This window comes from Hippopotamus amphibius, chromosome 1 (assembly GCF_030028045.1).
Source record: "Hippopotamus amphibius kiboko isolate mHipAmp2 chromosome 1, mHipAmp2.hap2, whole genome shotgun sequence".
NCBI classification, from domain to species: Eukaryota; Metazoa; Chordata; class Mammalia; order Artiodactyla; family Hippopotamidae; genus Hippopotamus; species Hippopotamus amphibius.
Genome location: NC_080186.1, coordinates 117,446,639 through 117,468,048, shown reverse-complemented (window position 1 = coordinate 117,468,048; position 21,410 = coordinate 117,446,639). Strand labels below are relative to the sequence as shown.

Genomic DNA, 21,410 nt, shown 5'->3' with positions numbered 1-21,410 from the left:
TGGCCTTACATTTAGGTCTTTAATCCATTTTGAGTTTATTTTTGGGTATGGTGCTAGGGAGTGTTCTACTTTCATTCTTTTACATGTAGCAGTCCAGTTTTCCCAGCACCACTTATTGAAGAGGCTGTCTTTTCTCCATTGTATATCCTTGGGTAGGCAGATTCTTACTGTGCCACCAGGGAAGTCCTATAATGTTTTTCTATTAAAATATTTTATGTAGAGTTTTGGGGGATAGCTTTTATCAGGTTAAAATAACCTTCCACTACTAGCTGCTAAGAATCTTTACTTTTTAAATCATAAATTCGTGCTGAATTTTACCAAACACTTTTGCTGTGTCTATTTAAGATGATCATATGGTATTCATTCTTTAATCTGTTAATGTAGTGAAAGATTTATCGTTTTTCTTTCTTTTTTCTTTTTTTTTGGCCACACTGCGTGGTTTGCGGAATCTCTGTTCCCTGATAAAGGACTGAACCCAAGCCACAGCAGCGAAAGCCCAGAATCCTAACCACTAGGCAACCAGGGAACTTATTTATTTATTTATTCATTCATTCATTCATTGGCTGCACTGGGTCTTCCTTGCTGCGCATGGGCTTTCTCTAGTTGCGGTGCGCGGGCGTCTCAGTATGGTGGCTTCTCTTGTTGCGGAGCATGGGCTCTAGGCGTGTGGACTTCAGTAGTTGTGGCTCGAGGGCTCTAGAGCACAGGCTCTGTAGTTGTGGCACACGGGCTTAGTTGCTCCGCAGCATGTGGAATCTTCATGGAGCAGGGATCGAACCCGTGTCCCCTGCATTGGCAGGCGGATTCTTAACCACTGCGCCACATAAGAAGCCCCCCCCACAACTTTCGATGAGAAAAATTTTCCTTATTGTTCAGTTCTAGGTACTTTCCTTTGCGGGGGGGGCGCCGTGCCATGCAGCATGCAGGATCTTAGTTCCCTGACCAGGGATCAAACCTGTGCCGCCTGCAGTGCGAGCTCAGAGTCTTAACCCCTGGACCGCCAGGGAAGTCCCCTAAGTATTTTAAATTTCTCTTATGATTTAGTCTTTGACACATGTGTTGTTACCTTAGGAATATGTTTTTAAACTTCCAAATGTACAGAGATTAGTGTTCATCTTTTGGTTACTTATTTCTAATGTAAAAGCACTGGGAATGTTCCTGAGAAATGATATCCATCCCAAAAGGAAAAAGGCAAGCCTCTTAACACTCTTTTCTAGTACCTGGTTCTGGCATGACTCACCATCCCAAATAACCCTAAAACTGGACAAAATAAAGGAATTAACCATTTCTGGCAAAGGCTAATGATAGTGGATAGCAGAGGGCAATCTGCATGAGAAAAGGAAAACACAGGCGGTGAGCCCACATTTACTCTGGCCTCTTGCCTGGGGGCATTTCCACAAACCACAGTGAACGCAAGCAGAGCTTGGGCAGTCAGTGGCAGTCAGCCTGGGCAGAAGAAACACAGATAAGAGTTTTGGTGCCAGGAATTTGTGAGACAGGGTACCAGAGAGAAAGGAGTCAGAGAAAAGCCCCAGAAATCTAGGCGCTGACCCCAGGTCCTTGGCTTGATCCTAAGCTGCCCAAGTGCAGGGCAAGTTCTGGGAGGCCTCAGAGAGAAGAGCTGCTGTGGGAGGTAGAGAAGAGGGAGCTAAGAGAGGAATACAGGTATCAAAGATCTCACAGTGCTGGGAGGACAATGGAGTTCCAACCCAGCCAGAGTTCAGAGATCTTGGTAAGCACCCTGAGACCCTCAGCCTAGAAGGTCAAGCCTTAAGAAAAGGATTCTGCCCAAGAACTAAGGCTCAAACTGAAGAATACCAATTCCAACAAAGAAAACCAACTTTAATAAGATCAAAAGACCAGCTAGTGATTTCATTTTTACTAGGAAAAAAAAAAACAACACTATTTAGAGAATATAAAGTCTCTACAATACAACATCTACAATATCCAACATACAATAAAAAAATTACTGTATTTGTAAGAAGCCTTGACCCTTAAGCAAGGAAGTAAATGTCAACAGAAGCAGAGCCACTGATGATGACCCAGATGTCGGAATTAGCAGAAAATAATTTTATAACTACAGTAAGTATATTAAAGAACCTGGAAGAAAAGAGAAACAAAATGAGTGAAAAGATGGAAGCGTTCAGCTGAGAAATGGGGAAGAAAGAATCAAATGGAAGTTGAAAACTACACATCTAAAATGAAAAATGCGTTAGATGGGCTTAAGAGCAGATTGGACATAACAGAGCAGAAAAGATTAGACATTTCCAAGACTGGTCAGTTTGAAAGAGTGGGAAAGCTGTGACCATACCTATACTGAGAGCAGTTAGCAAGGTGGTGGGAATATCTTCAGTGGCTCACAGGGCAGCTTCAGAAGAGGCTGAGGGCCGGGTTCAACGGGGAGAGGGCCTTTGCAAGATATGACTTAGGGAGCTAAGGGAATTAAGGTCGTTTGAACTAAGATAGTTATAACCTAGAATCTAAGCTAAGAAGGGAAGTGAGGGAGTAAAGCGTGTCGAATAGTGAAGAAATGGAGTTGGCGGTGGATTTTGGGTCCCAGTGTGTCTAACCTTTAGGCTGTGGGTTAGAGTCCTGCTACTCAAAATGTGGTCCCAGGGCCAGTTAGCACCACCACCTGGCACTTGTGAAAATTCTCAGGCCCCACCCCAGATGCGCTCCATCAGTACCTCTGCAGGTGGGGCTTAGCAAGCTGTTTAATACGCTGCTCCTGACCCTGTTGAAGTTTGAGAACTGCTCTTCTACAGTAAGAGAGCTACAAAGAAGGGCGGAAGGGCAGAGTGGGAGGCTTGAAATGGGTATTTTGGAGATGCTCAGTTATGAGCAATGACGAGGCCTGAGATATAACTCAGGGAATGGGAAATTGTGACTGCGCGGAAGAAAAGAGATGAAAGATAAATGGTCTAGAAATAGAGGGCCCGACTCAGATCATCCCCAGGGATACAACTTGAGTGTCAATAAGAGAGAGAGAGACACTGAGTCAGGAGCTGAAGTTATCGTGAATAAGGGGGCAGGACAGTGAGAATGGCAGATGACAGCAACCAAGAAGGGCAGGACATAGTATGATCTGACAGCCTGCCCTTCCAAGAGCTAGAGTTTAAAGAGAAAGGGGAAAAAAAAACAGTTGGGGCTGGCAAGGCGAGCCACCTCTGACAATCTTATTGTGGTGATTCCATCCACCTCTCAACTCCCATCTCCAGTCTCCAGCAGCGGCTGACCTTGTTAACTGCCTGCCAGCAGGCATTCTCCCTTCCCTTGCTGACAGATCCCCAAGTTTAGCAACAATATGTCTATTTTAAAAGCTACATTTTCCAGCCTCCTTTGCACTGAAGGTCGGGGAGTTGCAGTTCTCTCCAACAAAACAGAAGCGGGACTGTGGTCGGGCCTCTGAGAATGTGCCTTTTCTGAGGATATGAGCTCTCTACCCTCTGCCTCTCCCCTTCTTCCTGCCTGGAACCCTGATAACATCACGGAGTGCCCATACCAACCTTGGGCTCCCTATCTCCTGAATTCTTCTACAGGAAAGAAAAACAAAGAGCTAACTTCAGTCACTGTCGTTCTGATTTCCTCATATATGCAGCCAAGCCAATCGCTAACAATTCAGGCTCTGAAGTGGGATGCTTTGCTCCCGATTCACCTTTACCTACTGAGAACGAGCCCACCTCATTGGAGAGAAACTCCCAGGGGTTAGTTACGGGGCCTTCTCTTCTCTGTTGATAAAAGCAGCCCCCACCAGGCACTAACCCACCATTAACGCTCCCCTTCTTATACCTGCCAGGAAGGACCAGATTTTATGCACTTCTGTCTTACTTACCCTCACGCCAGCATCCAGGACAAGGCTGTGCAAACAACAGACACTCAATTAATGTTTGCTACGTTAAACAAATGAAAGCCTCAATTTCAATAACCCAGGTTGAAAAAGCCCTGACTGAATTGCCTAATAACCCTTTTTGTCCTTGCCAAGAATACAGCCTTCCTTTCATTTCAAAATTCCAAGTTTTCTATACCAACCTCGCTCCCAACTGTTAAAGGTCATAAAAGCTCCCTTATTTCACCCTAGCCCCTGCTCTGTCCACAGTAAGACTGCACGGAAGGAGGAGGAGAGAACAGAAAGCAAAACTGGCCAAGCTCTGAAGAGTGAACACACAGCATCCCAGAGCGTGGAGGGGCCAGATACCCACCGGCAGCTCCTGGGGCCGCTCGGTCACATCAGGGGTCCTCTTGGGAGACCTTTTGTTGGAATTCAAGTACAGTTTTCGTTTGTGGAAGAGCTTCCCATTCAGCTCCTGAACTGCAAGTGCCACTTTCTGCACGGAGCCCAGATCTACAAATGCAAAGCTGCAAAGGAAAGAGAGCACAGCTCTGAGCCTAGGTCAGAACAGAGTCGCAGGAGGACACCAAGCCCAAGCCTAGGAAGAGTCTCCTCTCCCCACCACGGGGACAGGAAAGGAGCTTGGGCCACCCCTAACACACAAGGAGGCCACAATGACATCCAGACTGGGGCTGGGATGGTCAGTGGGAGAGCCTGTCCGGGGTGTCCTGGGCATCGGGAGACACATGCTGACCCTATCGCCATATGCCATGTGGCACGGCTCTGGGCTTCCTCCCTACCACTCCCCTCCCCACGCAAGTTCAAAGCCCTTTTACTGCCTTGAAAATAAGAAAGGGAAAATATGAGTAGGTCCAGATTTCAGGGGCAACCAAGGCTGAGGGAGGTATAGCAACTTGCCTCGAGTCAGAAAACAGAGCAAGGACATTACCAAAAGTAAACCCTGGTCTCCGGACTTCTAAGCCAAGGCTGTATGGATAAGACAGCAATAGCTGCCGAGTCAGAGAGTTAAATGTGGAAAGGGGGTTTCCCAAATGTCACTCTGCCAAGTCACAGCGGGTGTGGCTTTGGGAGTTGTTGAGCTAGTCTGAAACATTAGCGCATCAGCAAAATGGACAAAGAGGAAAGGAGTTGCTTCCCAAAGAAAACAAAGGAAGAACAGTCATTACCATTTGCAGCCATTCTGGATTTTGTGGACATGGAGAGGGTTGAAGTCCTTCAGAAGGCACCAAATTTCCTCCTACAATGGCAGCGTTTAAAAGAGAAAGAGACCCAGAGACAAAACTCACAACCAGTTCTCAACGTTTCAGACCCCCAACCAGCTAATCTGTAATCAATTGAACACACACTTAATAAGAATCTAGGATGCGCTGAGTGTGCCAGGCTTTGTGCTCAGTGATGTAAATACAGAGACAAGAGAGATATAAGCTGAAGCTCAACAGATGGGTGGGCTACAGACAAGACAATCAAGTAAACAGACCATTTCACCAGAGGATGCAAAATTCCATGATGAGGAAGTACAGACACCTCCGGGAGCACCCAGTATGGGTATCTACCCCAAATTGGAGAGGGTGGGCCCCCAGGAGGAAGTGACTTTTAATTTATTAGGAATCTAGGCTATCTCCCTTCCATCGCTACCTAGGCGGGGAGGCTTGCTTTAACCAAACCTACCACGCAAGGCCTACTGCCCTGCTGACTCAGTCCAGTATTCAGGGCAACTTCCCTTCATTTCTCTCCTCACACATCCAACAGACATTCAGCAAACGTGGGTCACACACAGCCTTATGCTGAGTGTTGCAGGAGATACTGGTTTGAATTTGACAGAAGCCTTGCACTCAAGGAGCTTAGAGTTTGTAAATGCGTGATTTCTGTCTAACCGATGGGGCGGAGGCAAGTCTGAGAGTGAAAGTAAAGCCTGGAGTGGACAGTGCACTGAGGGCAGACACACCCGTCTCTGGTCAGCCTCTGATGGAGCTCTCTCATGCAGCTCTCCTCACTGCAGCCTGGCCTCCACGGCCCGGGGATATGGTCACCTCCCCTCCCTGGACATTTCTCCATCCAATTCTCAGCTCTCCCTCCCGCCTGCCTCCCTCCCCCCGGTGGACCCTGGTCCCACTCCTTCCCCTGGGCTGCCCTCCCTTTTCTGAGATAACATCTACCCAACCCTGATGCCCTTTTGAGCGACACCTTATTTTTTCTCTTTTCTGCCAAACGTGTAGAAAGAGCCGTGTCCACCTAATGCCTGCCGTTTCCTCCCCGCCCAGTCCCTCCCGGCTGCCTGCAGTTTGGCTGCTGTTCCTGCTCTACTGAAAACGCTTTCTTGCAGGTCACGGGTGCGCCCCTGCTGCCCACAGCACAGGCTTCCCCTCAGGCCTCCCTGTCAACTCCTACCTGTGCTTCTCTGCCTCCTCCCTCCTCAGCTCCCCGACCAGCACGTTACCACTATAAATCCCACACCTGGGATGAAAATCAACATCTCCCTAGAAAATTCGACTTTGGAAAGATGTATATTTGTACCATCTTCTGCGAAAAGCAGCTTTTACCAATCTGAAGTCGTTTTGTTGGCTTAGGAAAAGAGAAATGCATAACATACAGCTCGTTTTTCTCAGTCTTCATATTTATATTACATTTAAATTCAAATTTTCTAATTTGCTTTTACTCTTAAATATTTCATGTTTATTACACATGAATCTGCAAGATGCTGAAAAGCAAGCAATTTGTGAGAACAAGCAGTATGTGCTTAGCATTTTCAGTTCCAAAGCACTTTCACACACCTTATTTCGTCTGATCTTTAAAACCACCCTGTCTAGGGTACATTACTATTGTCCTCAGTCTCAGAAGCATACGATAAGGATCAGAAAGGTTAGGTGACTGCCCTAAGAGCACACAGCCAATTTAGAGTCAGGATTTGAACCCAAGGCTTCTAACTTCAAATCCTACGTTCTTTTCATGATACCATGCAAAACCACACCTTTCTTCTCGTCAAATTTTACCATTATTAACATAAAAGGAGGGAATTCCCTGGTCCCATGGTTAGGACTCCGTGCTTTCACTGCCAAGGGCTCGGGTTCAGTCGCTGGTCGCAGGACTAAGATCCCACGAGCCGTGGGGTGCGGCCAAAAATAAATAAATATATAAATAATAAAATAAAGTAAAAGAGAAAACTCCCATATTTTTGTACTTTCAATAGCAGGTGTCAGGAAACCACAGCCTTGGGCCAAATCCAACCTACCACCCTTTTTGTAAGTAAAGTTTTATTGGAAAGCTGCCATGCACATTCATTTACTTATTGTCCATGGCTGCTTTCATGCTATTATTTACATTTTTGGCTAGAATACTTTATAGACGGTGTGATCTTCTTCAACAATATCATATCACTTTAGGAGGCTTGTATCTGGTTGTCTTACTTTTAGTGATGCTAAATTAACAAATTCAGATAGTAATAGCCTGATCCTTCCATTATAAAACTACCCATCAATGTTTTACCTAATGAATTTACCATGCTCTGATAACCACTGTCTGAAACAGGTATTTTGTTATGGTTTGCATAGTGATGATTTTCTATCATTTCTTCGGCATTTATGAGCTAAAGTTCCTCTGCAAAGAAGAACTTTCTCTCATCTACTAGGGCCATTTGTTTGCCCTGAAATGGCATTGATGTTGGAAAATCAAGAAAAACACTTTACTCTTTCCCTTTAATTATCAAGTTTTATATTAATGAACTATTGTCTTACTACCTTCAATGTGTCCAGCGAGTTTTTTCTTTAGGTATTATTACAAATTATTGCTTTTTATCACAGTAAGTTTTAATCAAAGGTAGTCATTAGTATTTCTGAAACACAAATTGTCTCACATTTGGCCATTGCGACCCCCTTTTTGCTTGTTCTTATGCCTTTTTATTCTTATTTGGAAAATTTCAAACACATATAGACAATAGTATAGCAAATCCCTATATACCTATCCCTTAGACTTCGTAATTCTCACCTCAAAACACACACACACACACACACAAAGGAGCTAGCAACAGCACCTGGTTCCTTGTTTTTGCTCCTTTGTGCTACAGCACAAAGTTCCCATAAAAAATAAAAACATTAAAATTAAAAAAGCACAAAGTCCCCAATAAAAAAGGTCCCCAATAAAGCCTTACCTGAAAAAAACACTCAAGTCATGGACATTCTAATTTCATCCACACCTCTCCCTGCCACTAGGCTGTTCTGAAACAAATCTCAAACACCTCATCACTACATCTGCAAACATTCCAGCACATAGCTCCAAGAAACAAGTATCTCACCTCTAATTACAGCCTCTCCGATCCCTTCAACCAAACCCTAATAGCCTTTGAGAGCTTTCTAGTTTTCTGGCATAACAGCTCCAGACCTGGAATCAGTCATTTCCCTAAGAAGACCTAGTTCCTTCCAGTGGGGAATGGTATTTAAAGTGAGAAATCTAGCCGCTAAGAGCTTATTGTCACTGGGTTGTTAGAGTAACAAGGTCTTTCAGTGAACAGAGTTAGAAGATATGTAGCTTTGAAAGGGAAAATAATCATTGTAATCATGGATTCTAATTCATATATAAGAGCTACAGGTAGTTTTTAATTAATTAATTTTATTTTTGTATTGTTTCTCTTATGCTGAAAATCTTTATTCCTACAATATTAATTACTTATTGTATCCTACTTTAAGTTCAAAACAGGTTCAAATAACAATACCAGGATTACTACAGACAACAAAATTATTGAGTAAAGTTTAAAGTTCTTTTTATGCTTGTAGTATATCCTACTGAGGATATACAGTCAAAATGCCATATTCTGAGGTCAATTTGAATAATTCTTCTCTCTGACACATTTACATATTTTAAAGTCAAAACAATAATACAAGGTAAATTCAGAAATTGTGCCTCCATCTCCCTTCTACGCTTTTTTTCCTTCCCTCCCCAGAGGTCACTATCTTTATTCCCTTTTTATCCTTTGATTGTTTACTTTGGCAAATTTAAACAGATATTCCATTCTCTTCCTCCCTTCTGATGCAAAAGATTGTTTGATTCTAGGTGTATTTTTATACCCGCTGACAGATTGAATGTGAAGTGTGAAAAACATGTGAGGTATGAAATGAGAATATTTCCCAGGTTTTGGGCCATTTACTGAGATGGGGAAGACTGTGGGAGGACCAGGCTGGACACATTAAGTTTGCAATGCCTATTAGTTGCCCAAGCAAAGACAAGGACTAGGCAACTAAATACACAAGTTCGGAGTTCATGGGCAAGGTACAAGCTGGGAATACAGAGAGCTGGCCATGATTTTCTACCACCATAATCCTGTCACCTGCACTAATGACAATTATTTCTGCCTTTCCAATTCTTTGTCTTGTTCCTGATCTCAAAGGGAAAGCTATCAAAGTTGTGTTCCTAAGTATTATATTTGCTGCACACTGTTAAGTCCTTAATCCACCTAGAATCCATTCAGTGTATAAGGTAAAGGCCCAATTTCATTTTTCCTGCATGGATAACAAAATGTCTCAGAACCAGTTTACTGAATAGTCCCTTCTTTCCCAACTGATCTGCAATGCTGCCTGGTTACACACACCAAGTGTTCATATATGTGTAGGTCTATTTCCGGACTTTCTACGCTATTTTGTATGTTGACTCTTGGCAATGCACCCACATCAAGGTCATCATTATTACAGTGGAAAATTTGCTTTCCTCCCTGTCCCCCTTATTCTTCTTCAGAAAGGTACAGTTATTCATGGGACTGTTCTGCTCCATGTAAATTTCAGAATCAGCTTGTCGAGTTCTTTGGAAAACCTTTGGGTATTTTGACCACAATGGCACTGAATCTATATATCACTCTAAGGATCATAAAAATGATTCTTTTTATCCATCTCTTTATTTAGGGCTTCCTTAATGACTTTCAGTAAGGTCTCATAATTTTTTGTATATGTGTCTCACACAACTTTTATTCATTTCTATATCTTTGTATTTTTTGTTCCTCTTACAGAGAAATACAATAGACTTTTGTATATTTATCTTATATTCAACCACCTTAACTCTCAATAATTCTAACATGTCCAAGAGTCTTTTAGGCAATCATCTGCAAATAAGGACAGGTTTGTTTTTTTCCTTTCCAATTCTTACACCTCTTTTTTTTTTTCTCACTTCCTTTAACTAAGAAATCACATAAAACGTTAAACAGAAGTGACAGAGGCACTCATGTCTTGTTCTTGATTTTAAAATACTTCTGTTTCCCAAGTGATCATGTTTTCTGTGTATTTTTTGTAGATACTCTTTAACAGATTTTGGAAATTTCCTTCCATTTCCTTCTGAAGGTTAAATTTTAGCTTAAAGGTTCCCAGATCATGTAAATAATATGAATTTAATATTACCTGCTCTTGGGGAGATTGCTTAGCCCTACCAGCCCCAGATCCAGGCCAAGATCCTCAGCACCTCCCCGGGCCAATGAGCAAAGTTTCTGTGGTTCACACTTTCGCTGAGGGTCCAGCCCTTACCAATCCCCTCTTCACATAGGCCCAGAGGGTCATCACCTGTCCTGACACGGCTGTTATACTCTAATCCACTCTTTGGGTTTTAAGGTAGGCACAGACCCCGGGGCATTGGCCAGACCATCCTGGTTTTCAGTTACTGCTTATTTGGGGCCCTCTTATATTTTAGCTTCTATTTCCAACTATTCTCTTGTGAGAGAGTTTTTGGACTATCCAATCTACCATAATTATGGAAATAGAGGCATTTGAAGGTTTTAAATCTATTTGGCATCATGAAGGTTACTCATATACTCAGCAAGACCAGTTTCAGAAAACTGGTGAGAGTAGAAAGCAAACCAATGGTTCAAGAGTAAGTGTGTGATCAATTTCAAAACTTACTACAAAGCTACAGTAAGCAAGTGCAGTCCTGGCATAAGGATAGACATAGAGATCAACGGAAGAGAATGAGACTCCAGAAATAAACTGCTACATTTATGGTCAACTGATTTTCAACAAGGATGCCAAAATAAATATTTTCAATGGGGAAAAATAATCTTTTTAGCAAATGATGCTAGGACAACTGGATATCCACATGCAAAAAAAATGAAATTGACCCCTACCAATCACATACAAGAATGAATTCAACCTGGTGTACCCCCCAAAAAAAATAAATTAATTAATTAAAAAAAAAAAAGAAAAAAAAAAGAATGAATTCAAAAAGGTTCATAGGCGCCTCCTAGGTGGCTCAGTGGTTAAGAATCTGCCTGCCAATGCAGGGTACACGGGTTCAATCCCTGCTCCAGGAAGATCCCACATGCCACGGAGCAACTAAGCCCTTGCGCCACAACTATTGAGCCTGCGCTTTAGAGCCCATGAGCCACAACTATTGAGCCCATGTGCTGCAACTACTGAAGCCCATGCGCCTAGAGCCTGTGCTCCACAACAAGAGAAGCCACAGCAATGAGGAGCCTGCGCACCACAACGAAGAGTAGCCCCCACTCACCACAACTAAAGAAAGCCCATGCACAGCAAAAAAAGACCCAACACAGCCAATAAAACAAATAAATTTATTTTTTAAAAAAAGGATCACAGACCTAAATATAAGAGCTAAAACTATAAAACTCTTAGAAGAATGCATAAGAGTACATTCTTGTGATCTCAGATTAGGCGATGGATTCTTACATATGGCACCCAAAGCACAAGCAACCAAAGAAAAAAAAGAGAAAATTGGGATGCATCAAAATCAAACTTTTGTGTTTCAAGGGATACTATAGAGAAACTAAAAATACAACTGATAGGAGAAAATATTTGCAAATCATATATTTGATAAGACACCTATATCCAGAATATATAAAGAATTCTTACAACTCAATAATAAAAAGACAAACCAATTTTAAAATGGGCAAAGGATCTGAATAGATATTTCTCCAAAGAAGATATACAGATGGCTAAAGAGCACATGAGAAGATGCTCATTAATTATTAAGAAAACACAAATCAAAACCACAATGAGATCCCACTTCACATCCACTAGATGGCTATAATCAAAACGACAGACAACAACAGGTTTGGGTGAGGAAGTGGAGAAACTGGAATCCGCGTACATTGCTGGTGTGAATGTGAAACGGTACAGCTGTTTTGGAAAACAGTTTGGCACAGACTTATCACTTATCATGTGACCCAATAATTTCATTCCTAGGTATACACCCAAGACAACTGGAACATATGCCCACACAAAAAACTGTTCACCAATGTGCAGAGCAGCAGTATTCATAAAAGCCAAAAAGTGGAAACAACCCAAATGTCCAGTGATGAATCGATAAACAAATTGTGGTATATCCATATATTTTAGCCATAAAAAGGAATGAAGTACTAAGACAGGCTATAAAACATATGAATCCCAAAAACATTATACTAAGTGAAAGAAAACACAAAATGCCACATGCTGTATGATTTGGTTTACATGAAATACCCAGGATAGACAAATCCACAGAGACAGAAAGTATATCAGTGGTTGCCAGGGGCTGGAGGAAGAGAGATGGAGGAGGGACTGCTAATGGGTATGAGATGTACTTGGGGTTGATGAAAATATTCTGGAATTAGTGGTGATGGCTGCACAACGTTGTGAATATACTAACAACCACTGCATTTTATGCTTTAAAATAATGAATTTTACGGTACATGATTTATATCTCAATAAAAAAAGAAATGTTAATATAGTAAAAAGAAATGCCGGCTACCATTATTGCTATGAGTAATAAATCATCTTTCATCTCTGATCCAAGACTTTCATCTTCTACCAACAACCATGAAACTGCTGCAGGCTAACCTGTTGGTCTGCAACTAGGGTAAAGTCTCAGACGCTTACTTCACAGTTCTTGACAAGGCATTAATGTTAAAATCAGAAACTTCTTTTCGAAATCCTACTTCCTCAGCTTGAGTCTTTCCTCTCCTACGAGACTGGTCTGAGTTTGTAAGTTGGAAGAAAGCACTGTGAGGAAGGCTGCTGCTTTTCCTGTGAAGTGGGCAAGGACCAAAGGCCCCTATACCACTGCGTGGGTCAGCATGGCCCAGCCAGCCCCAGGTGCCAGGCCAAGACACAGGGTCTACTGGAGAGAGGTGGCAGAGCCTCTCAGCACTTCGCCTCCCCGAGCCCACTAACAGAACTGCCTGCAGGGCCCCTGCCCTCATCTCACTGTCAAGTAACGGGTTGTACCAGGCTGCCAAGAACGGGAAGGAGAATCAGCCCCAACACTCTCTTCTCTTAGATACTGAGAATTCCCCAACCCATCCCTTTGACTCAATATGATTTAACTTATTGGGTCAAAATGAATTATTTCACTCTCTGTGCTCTAATACCATTTCCTTCTCTCTTTGTCAGATAAAAACATAATAGGTCCATCTCTTTTCATGGTGAGTTATTTACACATCTTATCGATTACGTGGTTTGGTACTTGGGGGCAACTGGACATAGACTCAACTCTTGGCTGACCACTCACTAGGTCTGTGTACTTGGCTATGGGGCACCTCTTAGAGCCTTGGCTGCCTCATCTCCAAGATGGAGATACCACCCACCACCCAGAGTTATTATAAGAATCTAATGAAACCACACTAATGAAGCATTCAGCCTATTTCCTGGAGCATATCTGATAATTAAAATATAGTAACTGGTGTAAAAGGAATAAGGCACCATTTGGGCAGAAACGATTGGGTTTAGCTAGTTGACAAGGGGGCATGAGACCAGGACATTTTTGGAAAATGTCTGATATGCAGCAGGGGCTCCACAAAAGTTAGTTTCTCTCATCCTTCATCTAAGACTGAGCTTGAGTGCCAGGACCAAGTTACTTATCTTTTAGAGTGCTGAGTGACCTTTAGGCACGTTATTTTACATAATGCGCAAATTTTTAAATGTTGCAAAAAAATTTAAAAGCCAGGGGATGCTTCAAATCAGCAGGTTACACTTTTGTTCTCGTTTCAGCTGTATTTCAAATGCGCTTAGTACAAATTTTAAGGACATACGTTATTCGATAATTATTTCAGGTTTGGTGGTCTGGCCTCCCAAAACAGACAGGAAGATTCCTGGGGTCAAATACGGTTGTTTATATTCTACTCTCTAAGTATACAGCCAACTGACTGAAATGGTTCATTTCAGAGTGAAATGAGCAGTTTCTTGGCTGAGACCCCACTGTTCCCTATGACCAAAAGGTCAGCAATTGAACCCTCACAAGGCCCCCTTCCTAAAGAGAAGCTGCCTCACTGCACCCCTACCCCCCACCATTCAAAGCGATAAGGAGGGGGATCGCCCGTCCAGGTTTCCATGGATGGCTGGATGCAGGACTTTCCACACTAAAACTGGGAAAGTCCAAAGCAACTGTGAGTTGGCTGTGAGCCGGTCAGCCTAGTTACCAACTAGTGACTGCTTGCACATTCTTAGCTCTAAAATCCCTTTTAAAACCGGTAACTGTTACTGGCAGGTTTAAGTCATATGGGGAAGACCAAAGAAGATAAGAAGCAACCGTTCCCAAAGAGTGAAGCATACCTCAGAGATACCCAGCGGGAGATTGCCGACATACACTTCTGTCTCTCTTTTCTTGAATCCTAAGAAGAAAAATAGCATAAAAAAGGCGGGTGTAAGGCTCAAGGATTCAGAGGAGTGAGAACATGTGATAAGGCACACGTTTTCCTCAATGTTAAAACATACACACATATTCCCCTACAAACATTCCTCCCCCGTGAACAACAAATGGCTATACAGCACTCCATCGGTCAGCAAACACTTCTCAGTGTTATGGGAGAGGTCCAGTGTTAAGTGTTGGCTTTGGATATCACTGCCTTCAAGGCAGGAGCACACTCTCTGGGGGGTGGGAGGACAGACAGTCATCAGCACACCAGGCATCCGGTGCTTTCAACGGGGTATTACAAAGTTTCAGCACCAAAGGGGGTAGTATTTCAAAGTGAACATTCAGCTGAAGGAAGGAAGGAAGGGGGTTAATGCGGGAGCAAGGCGGAAGGGAATCCAGGCAGAGGGCACAGCACACGCAAAGGCATGGGGATACAAAAAGGTCTGGCGTATTTTGGGGAGGCTGCGTGCAGTCAGGGATAGCTAGGCTGCACGCTGCATGGGAGTGAGTGGCGAGCGCAGAGGCAAGAAAGGCAGGCCAGGCCAACCGCTGAAATCGCAGACTTCTGCAGCAGTCTCAGCAGAGTCCACTGGCTGTGAGAAGGAGCTGAAGAGTTTAATCAGAGAGGTGACATCGACACAGCTAGGTTTCAGAGAGACCACTCTGGAGACAGTGGAGGCTGAGATGGAAGGAGGTAGGGATTAGAGAGAGGTATGGGGTTAGAAGCAGGCAATGCGACGGTGACTGCGGGGATGCATCCGCCACGTGAAAGGAAATATGGTGCTTGACTGGAGTAAGGGCAGGATCCCAGGTTTCATGCTTGAACAGAAACTGAGTAGATTAATTGGGGTCCAAGTTATCCACTGAGGGTCCCAGCACCAACCAACCCCCCCAGGCTAACTCACTCGGAGATATCTGTTCCTCCAGCACTCCATTCTTCCCAAATAGTTTAGCAGAGGGTCGGACGTCACTGCTGCTCCAGGCCCTGTCAAACACAGGTCTTAGCATTGTACCTCCCAAGGCCAAACTCCAACAAAAGGAGTTTGGGTATAACAGGCAGGGCCCTGCATAAACCACCAAATCCCCTTCCTGATACAGGGTTTCCCTTCCTCCTTCCAGACTCGGTTTCCAAGCAGGAAGCCCTCCACTGGACCTTTTACTTTTTCTATTTATTTATTTTTTTTTGAGGTACACCAAGTTCAATCATCTGTATTTATACACATATTCCCGTATTCCCTCCCTCCCTCGACTCCCCCCATCCACTGGACCTTTTAAATCACTAATCGTTAAAGCACATTTACAGTCAGAATCAACAGGCAAGAAACGCTAGAGTTGACTCCTAAGCTCTGGGGATGGTGAGGCAGGAGGGAGAAGGCTGCGGGGCTGAAGGAGGCTTGTTTATCAGCAAAAGGAAGCAACTTACATGCTGCAGCTTCTTTCCAACGGGATCTCCTGCAAAGCCAACCAGCCACAATTAGAGGAAAGCCAGGAACATTCACCATCACATTACGGAATAGGTCCTGTGGCTGGAAGAATAACGCAGCCCCCCCGCCACCCCCCACCCCTCCGCCCCGGCAAAGTGGTCCAGAGCCTCCTCGGAACCTATTAAGGGTCTGGTCACCAATTCCAACGTAGGGGGAGCAGTTTTTCCACACCACCAAGCACTGCTCCAGACACCAGCTGAATGTCCCACAATGCAACTCAATTCTGACACTGTCTACCCAGGAGACAGCATCAGATTCCACAGGTTAAGAGTCTTTCCCACAGGACTGCCCCCCTCTTCAAACACCAGTCGCCTGCAGGCCCAGGATATCATCCGTGCTCCTGACTGACCAGCTATAGACTGGAGGTTCGCATGACCGCCTGCTTGGGTCCCATCAGTTTGCTAGATGGCTCACATCTCAGAGAAGCATTTTCCTGACTAGATTGCCATGTATTTAAAAAGGATATACTTCAGGAACAGCCGGGTGCAAGAGGTGCCTAGGGCAAGGTATGGGGAAAGGGCACCGAGCTTCCATGCTCACCAGGGGCACCACTCTCCCCAAATCTCTATTGTGTTCCCCAACCCAGAAGCCCTCGGAATCCACACTTTTGGGTTTTTATGGAGGGCTCATTGCAGAGGCATGACTGAGTAACCCTTTTTCTCTTCCTCAGGTTGGCGGGGAGGGGTGTGGGGTGCGTCCCCGGGGACTGTAAATTCTGACCCTCTAATCACCCAGCCCCCATCCTTAGGTAACTGGATGCTTACCAAAGGTCACCTCATTAACATGACAAAAGGTACCTTTACTTTGCTCCTCACTTAGGAAATTCCAAGGATTTTAGGAGCTCTGTGCCAGAAACCAGATGAAGACCAAATACGTATTTCTTATTAGAAACCACAGTATCACACCTATGAATATGTTTGGTGACATGGCAAGGGGGAATTAAGGCTGCAGATGGAATTAAGGTTGCTGATCAGCTGAGCTTAAAATAGAGAGATTATCCATATGGCCCTAACGCAATCACAGGAATCCTTAAAAGTGGAAGAGGGAGGCAGAGAAGAGAGTCAGATAAAGAGATGTGACAGGAGAAGCAAGATTAAAGCAATGGAATAAGAGAACCGGCTCTGAAGACAGAGGAAGGGAGCGATGAACCAGAAAACACTGGCAGCCTCTAGAAGCTGGAAAAGGTAAGAAAATGGATTCTCCTCTGAGGCCTCCAGAAGGAACGCCGCCCTGTTGACACCTTGATTTTAGCCCAGTGAGACGTGTGTCAGGCTTCTGACCTACAGAATTGTAGGCTGTGTTGTTTAGGCCACTAAACAAGTGGGAATTTGTTGTGGCAACAAACAGAAAATACAGGTACCAGGAGCAACTTTAAAATCACAGCTCCCTCTGCACAGGGGCCTCCTGTGGATAGAAAGGGGCCTTTGGAGTTAGACAGATGCAGCTTTCACTGCAGCCCAGAGGCTTTGGGCATGTTTTACCTGTCAAGTGGGAATCAAAACACCTATGCCAGCACATGAAAAGATATTCAACATCGCTATTAGAGAAATGCAGATCAAAACTTCAATAAGGTACCACCTCACACGGGTCAGAATGGCCATCATTAAAAAGTCTACAAATAACAAATGCTGGAGAGGGTGTGGAGAAAAGGCAACCCTCCTACACTGGTGGGAATGTAAGCTGGTGGAGCCACTGTGGAAAACAGTATGGAGGTTTCTCAAAAAACTAAAAATAGAACTACCATATGATTCAGCAATCCCACTCCTGGTCATATATCCAGAGGAAACTATAATTCAAAAAGATACATGCACCCCTATGTTCACAGCAGCACTATTCACAATGCGTGGAAACAACCTAAATGTCCATCGACAGATGAACGGATAAAGATGTGGCACATATATGCAATGGAATACTACTCAGCCATAAAAAGAACAAAATAACGAAATAACGCCATTTGCAGCAACATGGATACAACTAGAGATCATCATACTAAGTGAAGTCAGACAGAGACAAAAACCATATGATATCACTTACATATGGAATCTAAAATATGACACAAATTAACCTATCTGTGAAACAGAAACAGAATCAGGGACATGGAGAACAGACTGGTGGTTGCTGAAGGGGAGGGGGTTGAGGGAGGGATAGAGTGGGAGGTTGGAGTTAGCAGATGTAAGCTTTATATATAGAATGAATAAACAGCAAGGTCTTGTATAGCACAGGGAACTATATTCAATATCCTATGATAAACCATAATGGAAAAAATTTTAAAAAAAGAATATATATATATACCTGAATCACTTTGCTGTACAGCAATAATTAACACAACACTGTAAATCAACTATACTTCAATAATAAATAAATGTCAAGCCCATAGATCATGAGGGTGAAGTGAGATAAAGCACTTGCCACGAATTAAGAGCTCAATAAATGGCAACCATTGTGCTTATTTATATATTTCACTGGCACATTCCTGTGATGCTTCAGAATATTACTGTCCCATTTTACAGATGGGAAGGTCAAAGCAGAAGGGCTTCAAATGATTTGATTTAGGTTATTAAAGACACTGAGGTAATTCAGGTCTGTGACTGCAAAGCCCTGGTTCTTTTCCTGCAGGTAAGAAGGCTGTCAAATTCATTTTAAAGAGGTTTTTTTTTCTTTACTTTGGGAGAAACAAAAATTAAAATGTTAAATTTTAAAAGAAAGTAGTAACTCTTTCCTCTAAATTGTTCCCAGCTGTAGGAGGAAACCGCTTTAGCCGCAACTAAATTTAAATAGAACTAACAGTGGTTAAGATAATTAAAAGGCTCATGTATTGATGAATAAAAATAAAGAGGTTTATGGGCAGAATCAGGCTATGTGTGTTACTCCCGATTTCCTGGTAATCCCTGGAAAAGTCTATGGGCTTCTGGAACAGGGCGGGCACCAACACCTCCCAAACAAGGGCCCCGCATAAATCTTTCAAAGACGCCTTTAAGGGCCTGCCAGGTGGTATGCTAACTAAACAGCGAATGCACATTGTCTCATTTAACTCTCATGGAAACTCTCAGAACTTGCCATTATTACCCCACTGTACACATCAAGTCCCGGAGGCTCAGAGACCATAACCTGGTAGTCTAAGACCACTTACTTTATGCTCATAAATAGAGAAGCCTGGTTTTTGAATTCAGACCACATGACTCAAAAGTCATGAGTTTCCACTCTATTGCTTGGTCTGGAAAAGTGTCTCATTTGTGTTTTTAAAAAGACAAAGTATATATAAAGAACTCTTACAACTCAATAATAAGGCAAATAGAGAGTTCTCTGGTAGTCCAATGGTTAGAATCCCGTGCTTTCACTGCGGAGGCCTGGGTTCAATGCCTGGTCAGGGAACCAACCAGCATGCAGCCAGGCACAGCCAAAACCATCATCATCATCAGGATGCAAATAAGCCAACTGAAAAGTGGGTCACCTGATAGACATTTCTCCAAAGGTAAACAAATGTCCAACAAGCACATGAAAAGACATTCAACATATTTAGCCACTAAGGAAATGCAAATCAAAGACACAATGATACATCATACCCACTAGGAGGACTATAATTTAAAAGATAGTAAGTGTTGAGATGTGGAGAAATGGGAACCCTCATATTGTTGGTGGGAATGTAAAGTGGTGTAGTTTGGCACATAGTTTGGTGGTTTCTCAAAAAGTTAAACAGAATTCCATATGACCCGGCAATTCCACTCCTGGGTATTTACTCAAGATAAATTAAAACTGATGTCCACACACAGACTTCCCTGGTGGCGCAGTGGTTAAGAATCTGCCTGCCAAAGCAGGGGACACAGGTTGAAGCCCTGGTCCAGGAAGATCCCACACGCAGCGGAGCAACTAAGCTCGTGCGCCACAACTACGGAGTCTGCACTCTAGAGCCCACAAGCCACAACTACTGAGCCCACATGCTGCAACTAGTGAAACCTGTGCACCTAGAGCCTGTGCTCTGCAACAAGAAGCCCCCGCAGGAAAACAAAGAGTAGCCCCCCGTTCACAACTAGAGAAAGCCCGTGTGCAGCAACAAAGACCCAACACACCCAAAATAAGTACATAAATAAAAATAAAAACTGATGTCCACACAAAAACTTGTTTACCAATATTCACAGCAGCTTTGTTCATATAGCCAAAAAAGAAACAACTCAAAAGACCATCAACTGACAGATGACTGGATAAATAAAATATATATCCAAAGAATGGAATATTATCTGGCAGTATAAAAGGACTGAAATATTGATAAACGCCACAACGTGGATGAATCTCAAAAACGATGCTACAGAAAAGACACCAGACTCAAAGGGCCACATATTGTATGATTCCACTTACATGAAAAGCCCAGACCAGACAAATCTGTAGAGACAGAAAGTAGATTAGTGGCCGCCTAGGGCTGGGGCGGAGCGGGGAGGGAGGGTACCGGGGCGGGGAATGAGCAGTGATTGCTAACAAGGTTTCCTTTTGGCGCCCCAAATGTTCTAAACATGGAAATGTTCTAAAATTAGATTGTGGTGACGGCTCCACTGTAAATATACTAAATACCTTTTAACTGCACACCTAAAACAGGTGAATTTTATGGTGTGCAAATTATATTTCAATAAAGTTTTGTTTTTGTTTTTGTTGTTTGTTTAAGGCAAGGCACATTTTCAAGAATGCCTGGTGTAAGCAAGCACTTCTTTTGCCATTCCACCCCACAAACCAACGCTCACATAAATGAAGCCAATGAGTGGTCAGGATCATTCGGTCCCCATGGCTTGTATTGGATTTAGAACGTATTGCGTTAGCGTCAACAGCACGTTTAGGTTTTTAAATTGCTTCGAAACAGAGGAAGATGGCAGAGGCGTCTTTGAACGTTAAGTTAAAAATTCTGCACAAAATGCTCCCCACCGGCACGGATTCAATCTCTGCTGTCCACTCCCACCCACCAACCCTACTAAAAATTAGTTCTGCAGACGCCCCTGGTTTAGAGGAAGCGACAAGTTGCCAGCGGTAACATGCACCCCGCCACCCTGGAGTGGAAATGAAGGGTACAGTTTCCACAAACGCCTCCCGACGCCCGGGTCCCAGCCACCGCCCTCCCGGCAGCCCGGGGCCTGGAACCCACGAGCCGCACCTCTGCACCACCAGCGACGTCCCGCCTGCAGCCCGCACGCCGAGCCTTCGCGCCTTCTCCCTGCGCGCTCCACCTCCTCCGACGCCTGCGGGGCGCGGGGCGCGCCGCTCCTCCGCAGCCAATCCCCGAGCGGCTGCCGCCTCGGCCGGGCTGGAAGACCTGTGCTCTCGCGGCGCTGCGCGGGCGGTGCTTCCCGGGACCGCAACTGCACAGGCTCGGGAGCTAGCGCCCGCGGGCTCTGCGCCCGCTTTTAGTTGACACCCTGCCCCCCGCCACACACACACACCCCAAAATATGCTTGCATAGAGAGTGGAGCGAGCGACCGTGGCGCGCGCCTGGCTCTTTTAGGACT

General features: G+C 44.0%; 1 protein-coding gene across 1 annotated transcript in view; it reads right to left on the bottom strand.

The window, feature by feature from the left end:
• TDRD10 (tudor domain containing 10) overlaps positions 1–15,972 on the bottom strand; it is a 45,463-nt gene extending 29,491 nt beyond the window's left edge. The window contains exons 1-5 of the mRNA XM_057725377.1: positions 15,864–15,972; positions 15,346–15,425; positions 14,359–14,417; positions 5,017–5,087; positions 4,200–4,356 (exon numbers count right to left, since the gene is read on the bottom strand). Of these exons, the coding sequence (XP_057581360.1) occupies positions 4,200–4,356; positions 5,017–5,087; positions 14,359–14,417; positions 15,346–15,425; positions 15,864–15,865 (369 nt within the window). The 5' untranslated portion in view covers positions 15,866–15,972. The remainder of the gene's footprint in view (positions 1–4,199; positions 4,357–5,016; positions 5,088–14,358; positions 14,418–15,345; positions 15,426–15,863) is intronic.
• Positions 15,973–21,410: the final 5,438 nt, after the last annotated feature.